We start from the raw sequence: 22698 nt of genomic DNA on the forward strand, positions 1-22698 counted from the left end.
AATTCTTGAGAAAAGATTTCTTTTGTGTGTGATTTTTCATATGCAGTAGGTAGGTATAGAACAAGATTTTTCATGTCTCTGAGGTCCTAGTGATTGGAATGTACTCTCACTGGTGTGTGACACAGACTGTTTAGGAGTTATGCAGTATGACATAGCACTTGGGTAAGAGAAAGACTGAATTCTATTTTCAGATCTATAACTTGCTTGTTTGATCTTTGAGCTCCAATTTTTATATCTGTATCCAAAATTATTTGGATAGGACCTGAGCATAGTAGATATTTGACTAAATGTCTAATAAATATACAAATGAAAAAGAAAATACTTTCACAGTCTACTTTTATTAGTTACTACAAGATCAAAATTTCAGAAAACTGTTTCCAATAGCAGCTCTTTCTCTGTATGTGTTATGTGTTTCCTTGTTTTATCTTTTTAAAAGCTGCTGGACAAGGCCACATAGAGTGTTTGCAGTGGTTAATTGAAATGGGAGCCAACAGTAATATTACCAACAAAGCAGGAGAGAGACCCAGCGATGTGGCTAAGAGGTATAAACTCTTGTTTCTACTTTTAAAGCTGGGCATTTACTTTCTGTACTTAGAGATTTCTGGTAATTTTAATACAGGTTTGGGAGACTCAAGATGCTGATGGGATCACAGTTTTTAAGTTGAGTGGTGTTTATTTCTTATTAGCTCTCCTTGGTAAAGCAATTATTCTCATCTGGACAGTCGTATTAGTTCACTTTCCTCAGGGGAAGGGATGTTTAGAAATGAGAGGAATGGTCATGACAATGACCATTTACCACATAAGGTCTGGTCCAGGAACCCTAATCTAGTTAGTGTACACAGTGCATTCTTGCATCCAAATATCTTGATACCTTGTTGAGAAACACTGTTAAAAAGCAATAATAACAGTGATAATAGAGAAGCATTTTAAATCATATTTAGAAGTTTACATGGGAAATAAATGTAACCTCTATCATGAAATTCTGTGAGCTCATTCAGATCAGACCCTCAAGGAATAGTTAATGCGTATATGTACTCTAATTTGGTTGTTGTTTATTTAGCTTCCTGTCCAGTTACTATGGTCCAGGCACTGTGGTTAGAAGTCAGACTGCAAATATGGAAATGCACAGTGCCTGCTGTACAGGGGCTTGTAGTCATGGAAACCTTAAAAGAATATATTTCAAAGAAAAACAGATATACAAGCAAAAATTCTTAGTAATTATAATCATTGTCCTACCCATATTACATGGTATGTATTAGGTGAGCAAAACTGCCAACTCTTTCTATTTGTCAGTGGTGTGGGCTTGGAAATGGTACAGGTGAAAGTAAAAGATATAAAAGAAATTGCAGTAGGATAGAATTTAGATCATTGTCAAGAACATTTTTTGAAGAGGCAGCATTTATATTGATACTTGGAGGCATAGCTGTAACATAACATTTTGCATTTTTGTTGTCCAGAACTGCTTGAATTTCATACAGACAAAACGCAAAAATAAATAACTTAGGGACTGGAGAGATGGCCCAGTGGTTAAGAACTGCTTGAATTTATACCATGAGTATGGGCTATAATGGCTCATGGGACTTGCTCTGATGTTTGGTTGGGCCCAATTACTCGCTCAACTTCATATGTAGCCCAGGCTACCTTCAACTTGTCTCAGCCTTGGTGCTGCAATTAGAGGCTTGTGTTACTCAACAGCTTGTTTGAATTTTTTTTGTTGAGTTTAAAAGGTTCTTTATATATTCTAGATAGTAGTTCTTTCTCAGAAAATACCCTTTGTAAGATTTTTCTTTCACTTGTGGAATGTTTTTCATGCCCTTAAAAAATAACTTTGGAAATGAGTAAGTTTCAACAAAGTTTTCCTTTTTTTAGATTGTGCTTTTGTTTGATCCTGAAAATCTTTGTGACTTTGTGGACTATGTTTTCTTCTAGAAATTGTATAGTTTTAGGCTGTGATGTCTATGGTTCATTGTGAGTTCCTTTTTTATATTATACTAGAGGTGTGCATCAAAGTTCATTCTTTTGCATATAGATATGAATTATAGTTCTGTTTGTTCAAAATGTTACACTTACTTCATTTTCTTTGTGACTTTGTAAAAAAATAACTATATTTGCTTGTTTGAAATGCACCTCAACTTCAAAGACATGTTACCTCAGAGTTAAGGGTTGGGAAAAGATTTTCCAATCAAATGGACCTAAGAGGCAAGCGGGTGTAGCTATCCTAATATCTGACAAATTAGACTTCAAACTAAAATTAATCAAAAGAGATGAAGAAGGTCATTTCATAGTCATCACAGGAAAAATCCATCAGGATGAAGTCTCAATTCTGAACATCTATGCCCCAAATACAGAGGCACCCACATTCATAAAAGAAACATTACTAAAATTTAAATCACATATTAAATCCCACACACTTATAGCCCAATCTGGCCTCAAATCTGCAGTCTTCCTGCATCAACTTCCTAAGTGCTGAGATTGTAGGCATGTGCCACCATATACCTAACCTAATACCTAAATATAGTAAAATACAAAAAAGCAAATAAGTGTATGGGAATATAGTGCATTAAAACTATAACAGTGTGGAAAATAGAGTTTAGTGTTTGGTGATTCTCTGTGTCCTAGAAGAAAGTATTACATATTTCAGTTAACAACATTGTGGGAAAGTATGCTTGTTTCATTTATTCACAACAGGAAGGTTTCTAAGATCAAGAATTTATTAGTATGTATGGGCTTCATGAAGTGTGAGAAAGAGCAAAGAGAACAGACAACAGGAGGAAAGGTCATTGTTGTTCCTTTAAATTTCAAAACAGAGCAAGGTGCTTTGGGTTGAAGGATTAAGAGTAATTATGGTAAGAACTATTGTTAACTCTAAAACTAGAACCACAATTAATTCTATCACATATCTTGGGCTAACAAAAGACAATAAAATAGGGAATCAAGTTTCTGGGCTCTGTATTCAATGGAGTAATTCTGTTTGGAGGCACAGTAAATACTCTTCTACTGTGCGATCTCTTCTATTGTATTTTTAGCAGCAACACTTTGGGATCACTTCTCAGGATGAGAACTTTATAGTATTTAGTAACTGAGGTTCCCACACAGCTGAATACACATCAGAGTCACTGACATTCAGCTACAGGCTTGCTTCCTTGCCTGGCCATGGGTCGACAGAAGTGCATATTGGTGAAATTGCCTAAATATGAACTGCAGTTTAAATGTATGGAAGTTTATGGATCTGGTTAACTATTAATTCCTTTCTACAGATTTGCCCATTTGGCAGCAGTGAAACTGTTAGAGGGGCTACAGAAATATGAGATAGATGATGAGATTGGAATTGATGACAGTCATACCAAGTTTTTTACAAGGCATGGTGTTGAGGGAAGCACTGATGCCAAGGATGACTTATGTCTGAGTGATGCAGACAAAGCAGATGCCAGAAGTAAGTATGCTGTCTCTATCATGAATTAGCCATTCAGAAGAAACACTGTTGCCATGGGCATGGGGAGATGGCTCAGGGGGTAAAAGTATTTACTGTGCACCTGTGAGGACCTGAGTTTAATCCCTAGAACTCATGGAAAGCTGGCATAGTGGCATGCTTCTGTAATTGCAGTGGTGCTAACATATGATGGGAGGCAAAGACAGGAGAAACCCTCAAAGCTTGAGGGCCAGGTATCCTGGAGTATGCATCCATGAGCAACACAGAGACCCTGTCTCAAGTAAGGTGGAAAGCAGGCACCAACCCCAGAGGTTGTCCTTTGAGCTCCAAACATGTGTTGTAGCATGTATACATATGAATGTGTGTGCACAGACAACAACTGTCACTGCCAAAAAGAAAGGAAGAAGAGAAATACACTTGGGCTGGTGAGTGGCTTGGTGGTTAAGAGCTCTTGTTGCTCTGTCTGAGGTTGATTCGAAGCACCCTCTAGCTCCAAGGGCACCTCTCCTACCAGATACATGAATAAAAATGAACAATAAGGTCTACTTTTTACTATAAGTTTGGAAATTATTCAAATGATAATGTCTATAAAAAAGTAATTTGGCATTTTTTGAGCCAGCACCAATACAGTATTTTTATTTGTCCTATGAGTTATTGAAACTATAAACAAGTGTACAATATGGTCTTTGGATTGAAGAATATAACATGGAATCTAAAGAAGTAAGATGAGACAAACATACTTAGTGGATCATAAACATGGAAAGATACAACTCAAAAATGATTAATCTTAGTGTTTGGGAGGCTGGGTAAGAGGATGACAAATTTGAGGCTAGGCCAGCCTACATAATGAGCTTAAAGTAAGCATGGGTTACATAGAAGGACTTTAACTTCCTCTTGCCCCAATACACACACACAACATCTCAACGATTTCCAAGGTTTGTTGATAATGATATCTTTGTAAAGATTCATTATTTTAATTTATGCATGTAGGAGTTTTGGTTATATGTATGTCTGTGCACCACATGCGTGCCTGGTGCTCACAAAGTCCAGAAGAGGGCATCAGATCTCCGGAACTGCAGTTACAGATGGCTGTTAGGCACCACGTGGTACCGGGAATCAAACCTGGGTCTTCTACTAGAGAAAGAACTACTTTTAACCACTGAGCCATCTCTCCAGCACCAGTAACTATTTTATTTTTGAGGTTATAATATAATTACACCATTTCTCCTTCCCTTTCCTCCCTCTGAACCCTCCCATTATCCCTTTCCTCACTCTTTCAAATTCATGTCAGATTCTTCTTTTCTCAGTTCAGTAATTTTTAGAGAATGATTCCAACAAGTTTTACTGATAGTCTGTTGTGCCATACAGTTGTTATTAGAGAAAATGGATCAATTTAAAGGAACTTCTATTCGGTGATAACAATTAATAGGAGACTAGGAGTATAAAGAAAGTGAAGAGATGGAATAGCTAACTCTGTGGTGGCATTTCAGAAGAGACCTGAATAATGAGAATGAACTGTATGGAGATCTGGGGAGAGCATTCTTAACAGAGCATGTGCAAAGGCTAAGATGACTCAGTAAGGAGAGGTTAACAGAGGTTGTTGGAGAGATGAATGGGGGCCCAGTAGGAAACATAAAGGGCTTAATAAGAATTTAGCTTTAGGTTTTCTTCTAAGCCATTGGAGGAGGTTGGGGCAGAGATGATGTCATTTGAGTTATGGTTAATGACTGTCATACTAACTACTGGGGATGTAACAGACTGGAGGGCGAGAAGAGTATATCAGTTCAGGTGAGTAGGAGAGAGCATATTCATTTGTCAGTATGGATACTTTCCTTCCTTCCTTCCTTCCTTCCTTCCTTCCTTCCTTCCTTCCTTCCTTCCTTCTTTCCTCCTCCTCTTCTTCTTCTTCTTCTTTTTTTTTTTTTGGTTTTTCGAGACAGGGTTTCTCTGTGTAGCTTTGAGCCTGTCCTGGAACTAGCTCTTGTACACCAGGCTGGTCTCAAATTCACAGAGATCCATCTGCCTCTCCCTCCCAAGTGCCAAGATTAAAGGCATGTGCCACCAGAGCCCAGCATATAGATAGTTTCTAATTTAAAAATTTGCCAAGGACGCTCAGTTAGAATTGTACCAGATATAGTATTATCTGTATAGTTTCCTGGGCCCTGTACTCTCTAATGGAGGTTTATGACTACCAGAGTCACATTCTTGTTTTGCTTCAGTCTCTTTGTAATAGATTTTTATTCCAGCAGATCTTGCATTAGTACTATGCATCTCTCTCTCTCTCTCTCTCTCTCTCTCTCTCTCTCTCTCTCTCTCTCTCTCTCTCTCTCTCTCTGCCTCCCACCCTCCCTCCCTCCCTCCCTCCCTCCTTCCCTCTCCCTTCCTTTGGTGTTTTACCCAGACAGCAGTAGGAAGGTCATACAATATCTAGAGGTTGGGGTTGGTTGTGGAAAAAGCAAGCAATGATCTGATTGGTTCTGCTTGTTTGTATATCTGGATTTCCAGAGGGGAAAAGCCATTTCCTTTCACAGGGTAAGAATGGAAGTGGGAAGGTCAGTTAGGAGGATGTGGCCTTAAGTTGGAAGATAGCTTGGATTGGGATGGAGATGGTGAGATTTGGATGTGTTTTTAAAAGGGGACATGGGCTGATTGATCTGGGTGTGAGGGGTTTGAAGATGAAGGCAGGGAAGGATGACTCTTAGGTGCTTCACTTATCTAGGTGAATGGTAGTAAGTTTTAAAGGAGTATTCCCTAAGGACAGAGTAGAAAGTAAACCTTTGTAAAAGCACTTTGCCTTGTATGGCTAGGATTTAGATAGGTGAAGGCATGCTGTTTATCCAACACTTGTGTGGATCTGTAGTGTGTTCATAACCTTGGCTAAGGATTGTGGTAATATACCAGATATAGTTCCTGTTGTAATTTTAAAAATGCCTCGAAGAGAAGTCATGCCATAAACAGGACTCACATAGGAGGTTTATTGGAAGAGGAGATAGAAAGGAAGGAAAATGGGCAGAGGGGGGCAGAGACCAGTCCTTGGGGACAGGAGTGGTGGGAGGGAGGGAGAAAGAGAGAAACAGAAAAAAGGGAGGTGGGCAGGGCCCTTTTAAAGGGAACATAGTGAATGTGCACAGGAGGTGTTTTTAGTGGCTGCAGCTGAGGGTGTATCCTGTCAGAACCACAAGGACAGACCAGTACAGATACCTGAAAATTAACAGTTCCATTTTGGAATTTAGAAAGTATTTTGAACTCAACATAGCACTGCAAGAATTCCTGAAACTGTTATTTCTCTTTTATCATTTAACATGTGCTTCCTGAATATTGCTTATGTGTCAGGTATGTGTAAGCACCAGAGTTACATTGGTAAACATATACATCATTTCTCCATGCTTTGGAATAGATTTTTTTATAACCATGAAAGTGTCATTTTTTTTCAAAAATAGACTTCTTTCAAAATAGACTGGAGGATGAGAAAGAATATAATATTTCTATCCCCTCAATTATTTTCATGGTTATATTTCATGATAGAAATATAATATTTCTATCCCCTCAATTATTTTCATGATGGCCACTTGGGAGGATAATTTGATTCCATTTAATGATGTCTTAATGTGCTCAGGCTGTTGTAATTAAACATTAGAGACTGGGAAAGTTAAACCACACAAATTTATCTTTTATAATTAGGGGATGAATTCCTAGATCAAAGTCTAACATGATTTTTTTATGGAGAAAGGTCTGCTTTTGACTTTGATATAACCATGTACTCAAAATGAAAGAGTGAGGAGCATTTGGGGAAGAACATGGATACGAATGTAAGTTATCTAAAGTGTTTTCCTCTAATGATATTAATCTCATGAGAACAGTACATTTATTGTCATGTCACTTAACCCCAATCACCGTTGAAAGCCCTATCTTCCACATAACATCACACAGGAATGTAGAGTTCAATGTGAGTTTTGAGAGAGATATATTCAGTCCATAACAAATGGATAACCACCAAAATATTCTACATTAGTTTAAGTTAGACTGCTCCTTCCACCCCCAGAATACATGCTGATACAAATAGATACCTAGAAACCAACAGGACTGTGGTTTCTATCAGTGTTATGCTTTTTTAAAAAATTGAATTAAACTGGCTTGGTAATTAGAGAAAATTTTGTTTCTGTGGCATTTGTTCTGATATTTTAGCTTCGGGTATATAACTCTCCTACCAGAAATTTTACTCTACAATATTGAAAGATTAAGGTTTCTGTAGAACTTTATAGTTTGCAAAAACATTTCCATTGATCATAGTAAGTGTATAGGAAAGATTATATCTGTGTTTTCTCTTAAGAAACACTAATAGAGTATTATATTATTTTACTTATAAAGTGCCCTAGGTTTGGAGATGCTAAGTTACTTGTCCAAAGCCACCCAGTCAGTGGACATAAGGCATTTTCAGACTTCTTTATATAACGCCCTTGTCACCACACCCATTGCATCCTGAAGGGAGTATTTTCATGCCATGTAACCTGGACATTTCTTCTGTGTTTGGTTAGGGAGTCATGGTTTGTGCTAGTGAATGAGAAGATGTTTTCGGTGGCTCTCTGAGGATCGAGGAAAGTCAGAAGAATGTGTATGAGTTGAGCAAATCTAAGCACAAGCAGCTATGTAGTGAGTGAACTGTTAGTCTTAGGTCATTAATGGATTCAAACATCAGAGCTTTGCCACTTTTTATCTCTGTTGCTCTCAGAACCTTAGTTTCCTCATCTATGAAAACCAGCAATGCTAATATTGCTACTCTGACAAAAAAAAAGGAACTGCCTAGCTTGTGTTAGAGGCTCAGAAAATGTCAGTTCCCCTTCCTTTTGATCTTTGGAGGATGCTTTTAGTTATTCTGGTTGGGATATATAGTTGTGCTTAAACTATATTTTCTAAGAAAAATTTGAAATTTGTGTCTAGATTTATTTTTTTTTCCTTTAAAAAGATTTAAAAGCTCCCACTACAGTCTTATTTTCCAGGGACCTGGGAGATCCTTTCATTGTGAATTCAACCAAGGGAGAACCTGAAGGTGCTGGCATCGGTTTTCTCGAATTTTCTAACATGCAGTAGATAATGCATGTTCTGATACTTCTCATCTTAAAACACTGCTAAGCTTCTTTAAGCCATCTTGCCTATAACATCAGCATCATCATTATCTGATTCATTTTCCAATAACCAATGAAGTATTCTCTAACTAGACATTTCATTGCTTGCATCACTTATGTTTACCCATCTACATTATATTACACTCTCATCACTTCCTTCACTAAACAGCAGACAATGGTTTTGTTAAAGAAGAAGCAAATGGGGCTGAAGAAATGGCTCAGTGACTTTTTGTTCTTGAAGAGGACCTGGGTTTGGTTCCTAGCACCCACATGGTGGCTCTCAACTATCTATCTGTACTCCAGTTCTAGGGGGTCCAGTGCCCTCTTCTGACCTCCACATGTACCGGGCCTGAATGTGGTCCACAGTCATACATGTAGGCAAAGTATTCATACACATAAAATAGAAATATTTTATAAGGCTGTTGCAAAGAAAAAAGAAGCAAATGTTGAGAGAAAAAAATCACCATTCTGTAAGTGTATGTGCTGTCATCTAAATTCAATTCCTATTCAACTGTCTTTCAGTGAGAGCCCACAAGAAAATTGTGGAATTGAGACAACTTCTGGAAATCGCTGAGAGCAACTTCAAACACTTGGGTGGGATAACAGAAGAGGATCTGCAGCAGAAGAAAAAACAGCTGGAATCTGAGAAGTAATGTCCTTACCACTGCTTTGTGTTTCAGCACCTATGAATTCCACATGAGGCTTTCTTCACTGGAAATATGTTCTTTCATTCTGCCAGAGAGTTAGGTCCCATTCTTTTCCCCTCCTAAGTCCTTCAAGATGTTTTTAAAGTTGTGGAACAATAGGCTTAACATAAATTTACCTTATCAGCAGTTTAAGTGTATAGTTTGATAGTGCTAAACATACTCATGCCATTGTGATTCCAATCTTCCAAAATGTTTTCATCTTGTAAAATTGACATTATTTATGGAGATTTTGAGAGCACAGCTATTTTAAATCGTTCAGCTAGCACAGGTGACATGATCTGTAAACATTTGCATTAGACTGAACTTCCCACTGAAAGAATTATAGAGTCCATTTCTTTGTTCTCTAAATTATAGGCCCAGCATGCTAACCACTGTGCTATCCTCACCTTTCAGTGATAGAGACAAAAACTGGTTCAAGTCACCACATCTTTTATCTGGATAATTATTACATTTTCTTTATAGGTCTCACAGTTCACTGATCCCTACCCTTACCCATGTTCCTTACCCTGTAGTTCTTAACAGATCATCCAGAAAAATCATACAAACACTTAAATGAAATCATGTTGTTGCAATATCAAACCCTCTATTGGCTTCCTGTTTTACTCGGAGAAGCCAATATTTCCTATGACTGATGAGGTGGTATTTGTTCTGGCTCTCTTTACTGCTAATCTACACTACTGTCTTGTTTAAACTATTCCAGTTATGCTGGTCTTTAGCTTTCTTGTACTAGCTTAGGCATAATCCTTTCTTAGGGCTTGTTCCACACTGTCTGGAATGATCTTAACCACAATGTCTAAATACTGTTCTCTCATTTTTTGCAGGACTTGGCTCAAATCTCTTTTCAGTAAACTCTTCCTAGCCACAGAATATGAAGTTGTCCTACCATGCTTTCTGTTGCTGTGACAAAACACTCCCCAAACCCAGTTTGGGAGGAAAGGGTTTATTTGTAGTTCCTTCATTCTAGATAAGATCTTGTCACATTGACAAAAACTGACCAGCACAATGGACCCTGGTCAGTTTGACACAAATATGTAATTATGAAACCAACCTTTCTTGTGTACCCCAAAGATCTCATGTTAATATCACAATATAATATATATATATATAATTTTTAAATTATTTATTTTTTAATTTAAATAGCTTATTTTACATGTCAATGCCAGTTCCCTCTCCCTCCCCTCCTCTCGCACTCCCCCAGGCCCCCCCATACTCCCACCCTATTGCCAATTCCTTCTGCATAGGGGATATCTAGAGTCTATCATTTCATTCAGGGTAGGGTCCAGGCACTTCCCTAAGAGTCCAGGCAGAGAGAGCAACCCTCTTTGTGTTGTGGACACACAATGTCTGTTAGTATTCGAGGGATAAACTCTGATCCACTGCTCAGGACCCCATAGGTAGCCCAGGCCTCCTCATTGACTCTCATATTCAGGGGGTCTGGATCGGTCCCATGCTGGCCTCCCAGCTGTTGGTCTGGGGTCCAAGAGCTCTCCCCTGTTCAGATCAGCTGTCTCTGCTGGTTTTGCCAGCCCATTCTTTGCCAATTTGCTCTTTGCTCCTCTCTCTCTGTCGCTGGGTTCCTTGGGTTCTGTTCAATATTTAACTGTGGGTGTTTGCCTCTGCTTCCATCAGTCACTGGATGAAGGCTCCAGGATGGTTATAGACATCAAGTTCACTATCAGGAATGGTCATTCGAGGTGGTCTCTCCACTATTGCTTAGCTTGCCAGTTGGTGTCATCCCTTTAGATCACTAGAGGTCACAATGGTGCCTGATCTGTCTTCTAACCTATGATTCCCTCTTCCCCCTATCCTACCCCCACAGCCGACCTTCTTCCTGTTCCTCCAGGTCCTACTCTCTCTTCCACTTCTCCCCCTATCTATTTCCCAGGTCCCCCTCCCTCCCGCCCCTCGCCGTGTTCCCCATCTGTTCAGAGGATCTTGCCTCATTTCTCTTCTCTTGGGTACCATGTATATTTTTAGGTTCTTTCCTATTTCCCAGATTCTCTGTCAGTGGAAGTGCAGACTGGCACTCTCCTGATCCATGTTTAAAATACATATATGAGCGAGTACATACCATGTTTGTCCTTTTGTAACTGGGTTACCTCACTCAGGATGGTTTCTTCCAGTGCTATCCATTTACCTGTGAATTTCAATATTCCATTGTTTTTTTTTCTGCTGAGTAATACTCCATTGTGTAAATGTACCACATTTTCTCTATCCACTGTTCAGTTGCTTCCAGGTTCTGGCTATTACAAATAATGCTGCTATGAACATAGTGGAGCAGATGCCCTTGTTGTATGAATTTGCCTCCTTTGGATATATGCCTAAGAGTGGAATTGCTGGGTCTTGTGGTAGATTGATTCCCATTTTCCTGAGGAATCTCCATACTGCTTTCCAAAGTGGCTATACGAGTTGGCATTCCCACCAGCAGTGGAGGAGTGTTCCCCTCTCTCCACATCCTCTCCAGCATAAATTGTCTTCGGTGTTTTTGATTTTAGCCATTCTGACAGGAGTAAGATGGTATCTCAGAGTTGTTTTGATTTGCATTTCCCTGATGGCTAAGGATATTGAGCACTTTCTTAAGTGTCTCTTGGCCATTTTAGCCTCCTCTATTGAGAATTCTCTGTTTAGTTCTGTACCCCACCTTTTGATTGGATCCTTTGGTGTTTTGGAGACTTGCTTCTTGAATTCTTTGTAAATTTTGGAGATTAGCCCTCTGTCAGATGTGGGGTCAGTGAATATTTTTTCCCATTCTGAGGACTGCCTTTCTGTCTTGTTGACTGTGTCCTTTGCCTTACAGAAGCTTTTTAGTTTCATGAGGTCCCATTTGTTAATTGTCGATCTCAGTGTCTGTGCCACTGGTGTTATGTTCAGGAAGTGGTCTCCTGTACCAACTCGTTGAAGAGTATCTCCCACTTTCTCTTCTAAAAGCTTCAGTGTGGTTGGATTTATGTTGAGATCTTTGATCAATTTGGACTTAAGTTTTGTACAAGGTGATAAACATGGATCTATATGCAGTCTTCTGCATACCAGTATCCAGTTATGCCAGCACCATTTGTTGAAGATGCTTTCTTTTTTCCATTGTATAGTTTTAGCTAATTTGTCAAAAATCAAGTGTTCATGGGTGTGTGAGTTAAAATCAGGGTTTTCAGTTCGGTTCCATTGGTCTACCTGCCTATTTTTGTGCCAATACCAAGCTGTTTTCAGGACTATAGTTCTATAATAGAGCTTGAAATCAGGTATGGTGATGCCTCCTGAAGTTCCTTTATTGCATAGGGTTGTTTTGGCTATCCTGGGCCTTTTGTTTTTCCATATAAAGTTGATTAATGTTCTTTCCAGGTCTGTGAAGAATTGTGCCGGAATTTTGATAGGGATTGCATTGAATCTGTAGACTGCTTTTGGCAAGATTGCCATTTTTATTATGTTGATCCTACCAATCCAAAAGCATGGGAGATCTTTCCATTTTCTGGTATCCTCTTTGATTTCTTTCTTTAAAGACTCAAAGTTCTTGATATACTTGTCTTTCACTTCCTTGGTTAACATTATCCCCAGATATTTGATGCTGTTCATGGCTATTGTAAAGGGTGAGGTTTCTCCGATTTCTTTCTCAGTCACTTCATCGTCTGTATATACTAGGACCACTGATTTTTTTGAGTTTACCTTGTATCCTGCCACTTTGCTGAAGGTGTTTATCAGCTCTAGGAGTTCCCTTGCAGAGTTTTTTGGGTCACTTATGTAAACTATCATATCATCTACAAATAGTGAAAGCTTGACTTCTTCTTTTCCTATTTGTATCCCCTTTATCTCCTTTTGTCAAGTACAATATTGAAGAGATATGGAGAGAGTGGACAGCCTTGTCTTGTTCCTGATTTTAGAGAAATTGCTTTGAGTTTCTCTCCATTTAGTTTGATGTTAGCTGTTGGTTTACTGTATATTGCTTTTATTATATTCAAGTATGTTCCTGTTATCCCTGATCTCTCTAGGACCTTTATCATGAAGGGGTGCTGGATTTTGTCAAAGGCTTTTTCAGCATCTAGTGAGATGATCATGTGGTTTTTCTTTCGCAGTTTGTTTATATGGTGGATTACATTGATAGATTTTCTAATGTTGAACCATCCCTGCATTCCTGGGATGAAGCCTACTTGATCATGATGGATGGTTTTTCTGATGTTTTCTTGAATCCGGTTTGCTAGTATTTTATTGAGTATTTTTGCATCGATGTTCATGAGGGAAATTGGTCTATAGTTCTCTTTCTTAGTTGTGTCTTTGTGTGGCTTGGGTATCAAGGTAATTGTAGCCTCGTAAAAAGAGTCTGGCAGTGAGCCTCCTGCTTCTATTGTGTGGAATACTTTGAGGAGTATTGGAGTTAACTCTAATTTGAATTTCTGGTAGAATTCTGCACTGAAGCCATCTGGGCCTGGGCTTTTTTTTTTTTTTGGGAGACTTTTGATGACTGCTTCTATTTCATTAAGGGTTATAGGTCTGTTTAGATTGTTTATCTGCTCTTGATTTAGTTTTGGCAGGTGATATCTATCCAGGAAATTGTCCATTTCCATTAAGTTTTCAAATTTTGTGGAGTACAGATTTTCAAAGTATGCCGATGATTCACTGGATTTCCTCAGAGTCTGTGGTTATGTCCCCTTTTTCATTTCTGATTTTGTTAATTAGCATGCTCTCTCTCTGTCTTTTGGTTAGTTTGGACAGAGGTTTGTCTATTTTGTTGATTTTCTCAAAGAACCAAGTCTTTGTTTCATTGATTCTTCTCACTGTTCTCCTGGTTTCTACTTGATTGATTTTACCCCTCAATTTGATTATTTCTTTGCGTCTGCTCCTCCTGGGTGAGTTTGCTTCTTTTTGTTCTATAACGTTCAGCTGTGCTATTAATTCTCTAGTATGACTGTTCTCCAGTTTCTTCATGTGGGCACTTAGTGCTATGAACTTTCCTCTCAGCACTGCTTTCAAAGTGTCCCATAGGTTTGCGTATGTTGTGTCTTCATTCTCATTGAATTCCAGGAAGTCTTTAATTTCTTTTTTTATTTTTTTTGGTTTTTCGAGACAGGGTTTCTCTGTGGCTTTGGAGGCTGTCCTGGAACTAGCTCTTGTAGACCAGGCTGGCCTCGAACTCACAGAGATCCACCTGCCTCTGCCTCCCAAGTGCTGGGATTAAAGGCGTGCGCCACCAACACCTGGCCTAATTTCTTTTTTTAAATTCTTCCTTTACCCAGGGATGATGCAATTGAGCATTGTCCAATTTCCATGAGTTTGTGGGATTTCTGCGAATTGTGTTATTGTTGAATTCTAATTTTAATGCATGGTGGTCTGAGAGGATACAGGGGGTTATTCCAATTTTTTTTTTGTATCTGTGGAGATTTGCTATGTTTCCTATTATGTGGTCAATTTTAGAGAAGGTTCCATGTGGCGCTGAGAAGAAGGTATATCCCTTTGTGTTTGGGTGGAATGTTCTATAGATGTCTGTTAAACCCAGTTGGGTCATAACTTCTATTAGTTCCTTTGTTTCTTTGTTAAGTTTCTGTCTGGAGGTCCTGTCTAGTGGTGAGAGTGGAGTGTTGAAGTCTCCCACTATTAGTGTGTACGATTTTATGTGCAATTTGAGCTTTAGTAATGTTTCTTTCACAAATGTAGGCGCCTTTGTATTTGGGGCGTAGATGTTTAAAATTGAGACTTCATCTTGATGGACTTTTCCTTTGATGAAAATGAAATGTCCTTCCTCATCTCTTTTGATTGATTTTAATTTGAAGTCTAATTTGTTAGATAGTAGGATTGCTACACCCGCTTGTTTCTTGGGTCCGTTTGATTGGAAAATCTTTTCCCAACCCTTTACCCTGAGATACCATCTGTCTTTGATGTTGAGATGTGTTTCTTGTATGCAGCAGAAGGAAGGGTTCTGTCTTCGTATCCATTCTGCTAGTCTATGTCCTTTTCTAGGCAAGTTGAGGCCGTTGACATTGAGGGATATCAATGACCATTGATTGATGATTCTTGTTTGTGCTTGATTTATTGTTAGTGAAGTTATTTTGTGTAGTTTCTCCTCCCTTTTTCTTTTGGTGTTATGTAAAGTGGGATTATATATTGCCTGTGTCTTTGTGAGTGTAGTTATCTTCCTTGGATCTAAGTTTTCCTTCTAGCACTTTCTGTAGAGCTGGATTCATGGACACGTATTGTTTAAATCTGGCTTTGTCATGGAATATTTTGTTTTCTCCGTCTATGGTAATTGAAAGCTTTGCTGGATATAGTAGTCTGGGCTGGCATCCTTGTTCCCTTAGCGTCTGTAGGACATCTGTACAGGATCTTCTGGCTTCCATCATTTCCATTGAGAAGTCAGGTGTAATTCGGATAGGTCTGCCTTTGTATGTTACTTGGCCTTTTTCTTTAGCTGCTCTTAATATTTTCTCTTTACTCTGTAGGTTTGATGTTTTGATTTTTTTTTTTTTTTTGGTTTTTACGAGACAGGGTTTCTCTATTGTTTTGGAGGCTATCGGATGTTTTGATTCTTATATGGCGAGGTGACTTCTTTTTCTGGTCCAGCCTATTTGGTGTTCTGTATGATTCTTGTGTTTTCATAGGCATATCTTTCTTTAGGTTAGGGATCACCCGAGTTCCTGTGTGGGTGGGTCTTCTAGCTGGGATCGCTGGAGTTTGGGGCCTGGAAGGGCTGAGTCTTTCCTGTGTGGGCGGGACTTCTGGATGCCAGGAGAGGCCCGGGAGATCAAGCGGATGGGGGTCAGGCGGCGGATGGGGAGATTCCCCCCCCCCGACCCAAGCTCACCTAGCTGGGATGGCCGGAGTTTGGGGCCTGGAAGTCTTCTGGATGCCAGGAGCGGCCCGGAAGATAGAGGGGATGGGGGTCGGACGAAGGATGGGGAGAGTCCCCCCGGAGACCCAAGCTCACCTAGCTGGGATCGCCCTATATATATAATTTTTAAAAGTCCTAAAGTCTTTTAAAAATTAAAACACCTTAAGAATTAAAAGGTAGTTCTTCTTCTTCTTCTTCTTCTTCTTCTTCTTCTTCTTCTTCTTCTTCTTCTTCTTCTTCTTCTTCTTCTTCTTCTTCTCCTCCTCCTCCTCCTCCTCCTCCTTCTTCCTCTTCTCCTCCTCCTCTTTCTTCCTCCCCCTTCCCCTCCTTCCTCCTTCCCCCTCCTCCTTCTCCATCTCATTTTTCTTCTTGGCATGGTGACATACAGTGCTTGGGAGGCAGAGCTCTGTGAATTTGAGGTCAACCCAGTCTGCATAGTGAGTTTCATGATACCCAGGTCTAAATATAGGGTTCTTGATTTAAAAAACACAAACTTTTTTTGTTTTTTAAAATAAAGACAGGATCTTACTATGTAGCTATGGTGGTCTGTATAGTCCAGTCTGGCCTCAAGCCTGGCTCTCCCTCCTGTGTGCTGAGATAAAGACATGCCACATGCCTTGAACCTGGGAAGATCTTAAGTGTTACCAAGTTCAACTTCTAGATTAAGATGCCCGCTTGACCCCCCTACAGGACCACAGCCTCCATGTGCTGACACTGAAGAAATACTTGCCAGACACTTTCATCTCAGTAATTCTGATCTCTTACTGATCACAGCTGATTCCTCAGCTGACAAATATTAACTAGCCCAGAAAAGCACATTCACTCTAGTGGTGCTGGTCTCTTGTTGATCACAGCTGACTGAATCTTCAGCAGACCAGCATCTGCTGTTACAGTGAAGCACAGGCTTTGCTTCCATAGTTCTTGACTCAGATATATCACAGGAATGACCCTGATAGTCTCTACTTCTTTCAGAAACTTTACAAATCAGCTTACATCTCTCAAAATTCTTACTTCCAAGGTCACACAACGGCTCATTAAGCTTTTAGTACTTAGAACAACATGGCCAGGTCTGTCATAGTGTTGTGGGTCCAAGCCAAGGCTCTGAATCAACCTGAGCAGACACAGGTTCCCCAAAGCAAGATTTATGCCGGGTAGCACTATGGAACTAATCAGTGACCACAGTAGAGACACGGGAGCTGACTGTGCCCCCTAATGGTTATTTCAGAAAGTACTTAAGCACAAAACCCACAAACATCTGTGCCACAATACAATTTAATTTTTCCACCAATCAGGATTCAAGAATTAAGGGCTTTCTCTTTGTGTTCCATCATTGTCAAGTGACAAAGGATGTAAGCTTTTCCACCCAACCGATCAGATTCATTTGCTCCTTCTATTGTTAGGAACAGCCATAATGTTTTTAGAGAACTAAAGATGCATAACAGACCATTTCTATTGTTTAAGGAGGAGGTGAGTCAGTTATTGGAAGATTCAGTGTTCCCCTAGGACTAGGGAATGTGAACTTTGTTTTACCCTACTGGTAAAATGTAGTATGACATTAAAATGGCAGTACCTAGGACAAGGTGCTTTTGCCTGTTCCTAACAGCAATAGCCCACTCTTTGGTACCAATTTCTGTCCTAGTTTGTTTTTTTGTTGCTGCGATGAAACACTGACCAAAACCAATTTGGGGGAGGAAAGTTCATACTCTGTCTTTAAAGGGAACTCAAGGTAAGAACCTTGAGGCAGGAACTGAAGCTGCTTACTGACTCGCTCTTCATAGCTTGCTCAGCCTGTTTTCTTATACCCTAAGGAGCACCTGTCTAGGTGGGCCTGGTTGGGCCTTCCAACATCATTCATTTTAATCAAGAAAATGTCCCACAACAGGTATGCCCCAGGGCAGTCTGATGGAAGGTATTTCTCAGTTGGGGTTCCCTCTTCCCACATGAGTCTAGCTTATGTCACGTTGACAAAAAAACTAACTAGCACAGAAGTGTTAATCACCTGCTCCACATTTTATATTCTGTTTACTGTTTCTCTCTCTCTCTTAGTACTTTTTACCTTTCTGCATACCATGCATTTTGCCTATTTCTTTTTTTTTTTTTTTTTTTTTTTGTATTTACGAGACAGGGTTTCTCTGTATTGTTTTGGAGGCTGTCGGTCCAGCCTGGCCTCGAACTCACAGAGATCCGCCTGCCTCTGCCTCCTGAGTGCTGGGATTAAAGGCGTGCGCCACCAACGCCCAGCAACATTTTGCCTATTTCTTGGTCACTATTTGTCCCCAGTACTTAAATTACCGCTGATTCATAAAAGGCCCTAAATACAGTTGACAAGTGATTTTATTTGCTTTAAAAATAGTCGTTAGGTAAATCGAGATTGACTGAGAAAACATTTTTGATAGGACCATCAAAGATCTGCAGGACCAGCTGGCTTATGAGCGACTCCGAAGAGAAAAGTTAGAGTGTCAAATGGATGAATATCGAGCACAGGTGGATCAACTCAAGGAAACGCTGGAGAAAATTCAGGTCCCCAGTGTCGTGGCTATGGTTGGTGTTTTTAACACATTTATTTTACTTGATAAATAGTATATAGAAGAGGCTAAGATTGTAAGCTTTGAGTTGGGGCTGAATTTTTGATGTGGGTAAAAGTTTTTGCCTATTTGAGCTTGTGTTGCAAACTAGAGCTAACTCTACTTTCTAGAACTGCCATCGAGATTGTGAATTTGACACTTTGCCACTGTGAATAAGCATTATTATTTTGCTTTCTTGAACTGTATTTTGAGTTCCAAATACATAACTTTTGCTATTGAAAAAAAGTCAAACTCAAAAGGGTAAGAATTTAAATGAAGATTCCACCCGGTGTCAGTTTTTCTATTAGAAGAAACAATGTCCCCACAAAGCCCCATATCAGTAACACCTGAACATACCAAGAAACTGAATGAGACAGTAAAATAGAGTTTCTCTGTCAGCTGGGAACTTACAGCCATTCAGTCTCAGTAAATTAGGCTTTGGCTTCCACTCTTCTGCAAGAAAAGATGCTGTGAGCTAGGTGTGGTGGCACATGCCTTTAATCCCAGTACTTGGGAGACAGGGGCAGGTGGATCTTTGAGTTTGAGGCCACTCTGGTCTACAGAGTGAGTTCCAGGACAGTCAGAGCTGCTACACAGAGAAACCCTGTCTCAAAAAACATTGTGATGTGGCCCTGGGGATAGCTTACCCTGACATTGTGGGGACTGAGAACCATGAACATTTTCATCCTTTAGAGAAATTTTTGTCTCCAGTGGTCACGGGTAAATTGTTTCAGACCTTTGCCACTTTGTCTGATCTGTAACAAAAACTCCCTGACTTTTTATTTTAGCCAGACTAATTGTTCATTTAATAACTTCAGAGATTGTGACATAATATAATGGAGTTGCAAGATGTTGAAACCAGATAAATGTTCTCCAGATGAAGCCATTGTAACAGTTTAGCTCATGAGATGTAGAAAATTTTTCCATTTATCTATGTCATGTGTGTATATATGTGTCTTCTCTTTTCTCCTTTATTCTGTTCTTGAGACAGGGTCTTATGACACCACAGACCTAAAATGCACTAGTTAGCCCAGGTTGGTCTCATTCACAGTCTTCTGCCTCAGTCTTCCATGTGTTATGATTGCAGTTTTGTGTCACCGTGTAAGGCTAGGTCGGGTGGCTTGTTTGATCACACAGATGGGGACTTTCTTTTTAAAAATTCATTTAAATTTTTTGTGCAATGTATTTTGGTCATATTCCCCCCACCCCAACAACTGTTTCCAGATCCTCATCCCACTTCATATAAACCAAACAAACTTCAAGGACACACACACACACACACACAGACCCCCAAACCAACCAACAAATAAATAAATAAATAAAATAAAAAGACAAAAACCAAAGCATGGAGTCTGTTTAGTGTTGGCCAACTATTCCTAGCATGTAGCTTGCCTCTAGAGTAAATGGCACACACAGCATTTTTTACTACAACTATTCAACAATGATTAACTTCTACTGAACATCTGCTGTACTCTTGTCCCTTCCTTTGCTCCTTCCTATATCACTTGTTGAATCTTTTGTGTTAGGTCATGTGAATACCAAGATGATGAGAAAGTTTCAGGTAATGGGCTAGGTAGAAAGTTGTGGAGGAATACTGTGTAAACAAAAACTCAGGAATGGAGAAGTCAAGAAAGGTAAATCCTAGCATATAGGGCTCCATAAAGATTTCAAATGAAGTGATATTAGTAGACATTGCAGTGATGTATGGAATGTTACTCAAGATAGAAGCAGAAATGACAAGTTGTTCCCTTTGGGGTCTATATTAAGCAGAGATGGCAATGAATGACTTTCCAAGGAGTCTCCCAGCCTTACGATCCAGCACAACACGAAGCATAGTACTTTAGGTCTGGGGATGTGGTTATACAAAATCCTAAAGGAAATTTAATCAGAGTGGAAAATACTTAGCATGACTTTTTGGATGCTGCTGAAAAATGTTAGCATGAAGCTTTATTTGATTCTCCTTTCTGTGTTTACAGGAAGATGACTCATGTGAGACTAGCAAAGAGAAGCGGAGAGTGAAAAAGAAAGCATCTCCTGGGGGCGTGTTTGTGAGACGGTACTAATCAGTGTAATAAGGTTAAGTAAACAATGGATTTTTCTCCTTTACTTTAAACATAATATAAATGCAAATCGATAGAAATCCTTCAGACATGAAGGTGAAAATGCCATGGACTCAGGATACTTTTTATATACATATACATGCAAGCCAACATTTATGAATAATAATTTTGTATTTCATAAACTGTGAAATATAAGATGATACAATCTAATAGTCAAAGGAAATCCAACTCTAGGTAATAAAAATTACTAAAATGACACTATGGCTTCATAATAAAGTTATTTCTCTCTCTCTCTTTTTCTTTTCGTTTTTTCAAGACAGGGTTTATCTGTGTAACTGTCCTAGCTGTCCTAGAACTCTCTTTGTAGACTAGGCTGCCTCAAACTCACAGAGACCCATCTGCCTCTGACTCTCAAGTACTGAGATTAGAGGTGTGCACCACCATGCCTTTCTAAAGTATATCTTTTACTGTCTAGCAAGTTCTGTTTACCATTATTAACATGCATATAGTTTTAGGCGTTTTGTTCTTTGTCAGGTATTACAATATATACCTCTAAATCCAGCATTTATGACACTGGGGAAGAGTTATTAGGAATGTAGGCAGCTGGGCTCCACAGTGACTGTCTTGAGATGCACATGCATGCATACATGCACCTAAACTCACCCACCCTTACAAAACATTTCATTTATTTCAATGACTTAACTTTTACAGAGCATCTAGACTTGGAAGAAAATTGTTTTTGAATTTTATTTATTTGTTATATATAGTGTTCTACCTGCATGTTTGCCTGCATGCCAGAAGAGGGCACCAGATCTTACTTTAGATGGTTGTGAGGCACCATGTGGTTGCTGAGAATTAAACTCATGACCTCTGGAAAAGCAGCCAATGCTCTCAACCTCTGAGCCATCTCTTCAGCCCCGAATTTTTAAAAATGTTTTTACACAGAACAGCTTTACCTACAACTACCAAATGTCACTCAAAAGCTTTACATGAGTGAAAAATCTACTCTTGAAAAAAAAACAACAACAAAAAAACTGGAGCTAGTAGACCTTTGCTAAGAATGACCCCTTAGATACTTTGAGGCAGACACTGCAGGACGAAAACACATGCTTATTTTCTCCTTTTCCTCATAATTCCTTGAATTTAGAGACTTTGTTTTTTGTTGACCAAGAAACAGCTGTGTTTTTGACTTAGTTCCTAAACATTCTCATTCTGTTCCTCTTTCCTTCTATGGGAAGCCAGCAAGCTGTGATGGCTATTTTAACCGGTGTCAGGATCTGTTGGTCCCAAGAACCTGATTGCTGGGATCAGATCGGGTTAATCAAAATCTGTAAGCAAGTTGTAAAATTGGCTTGGCTGGGATGGGGGTGGAGAGCAGTTGGAAAAGTATGCATGAAACTCAGCTTCAATATCCAGCATCACATAAAATTGGGCATGGAGCACATGCTGATAAGTGTAACACTTGGGAGGTTCAAGATTATTTTTGGTTATAGCCCATTTGAGACTGGCCAGAACCACATGAGATTCCCTTTCAAATAAAGAGACACCAAGATACCTTTTATCTCCTGTATAGTTTGATCTTAACAATTGGCAGGATTATTTTGAATTACACTTATTTATTCTTGAAAAGCTTTTGCCAAGGCATTATGAAATCTTGTGAAATGCTTAGCATTTTCAATCTGGATAGAGAACTAAGATGTAAAAAAAAATATGGAGAGGATGCAGAGATGACTCAATGTATAAAGTGCTCAAAGCACCTGAGCTTGCATGTGTAGCATCCTTGTAAAACCTGGGCATACAGCCTGTGTCTGTAATCCCAGCGCTGGGGGACAGGGACAGATGGATAGATGGATTCCTGAGGTTTGACAGTTTAGCTAAAATGATAAACCCCAAGTTTGGGGGGGTGAAAGGGGGAGAAGAAGAGTGTGAAGGAGGAAGGAGGGGAGAGGGAGAGAGAAAGGGGGAAGGGAAGGAGGGAGGGAGAAAAGGAGAGGGAGGGAGAG

General features: G+C 39.4%; 1 protein-coding gene across 2 annotated transcripts in view; it reads left to right on the forward strand.

Moving 5' to 3' along the window:
* Ankrd42 (ankyrin repeat domain 42) overlaps positions 1-20953 on the forward strand; it is a 50552-nt gene extending 29599 nt beyond the window's left edge. For both annotated transcript variants that reach the window (XM_040728484.1, XM_040728490.1), the window contains 5 exons: positions 437-542; positions 3258-3433; positions 9076-9202; positions 18468-18612; positions 20612-20953. In XM_040728484.1, the coding sequence (XP_040584418.1) occupies positions 437-542; positions 3258-3433; positions 9076-9202; positions 18468-18612; positions 20612-20698 (641 nt within the window). In that variant the 3' untranslated portion in view covers positions 20699-20953. The remainder of the gene's footprint in view (positions 1-436; positions 543-3257; positions 3434-9075; positions 9203-18467; positions 18613-20611) is intronic.
* Positions 20954-22698: the final 1745 nt, after the last annotated feature.

The sequence above is a fragment of the Mesocricetus auratus genome, unplaced genomic scaffold, assembly GCF_017639785.1.
Source record: "Mesocricetus auratus isolate SY011 unplaced genomic scaffold, BCM_Maur_2.0 Super-Scaffold_4256, whole genome shotgun sequence".
Classification (NCBI taxonomy): Eukaryota; Metazoa; Chordata; class Mammalia; order Rodentia; family Cricetidae; genus Mesocricetus; species Mesocricetus auratus.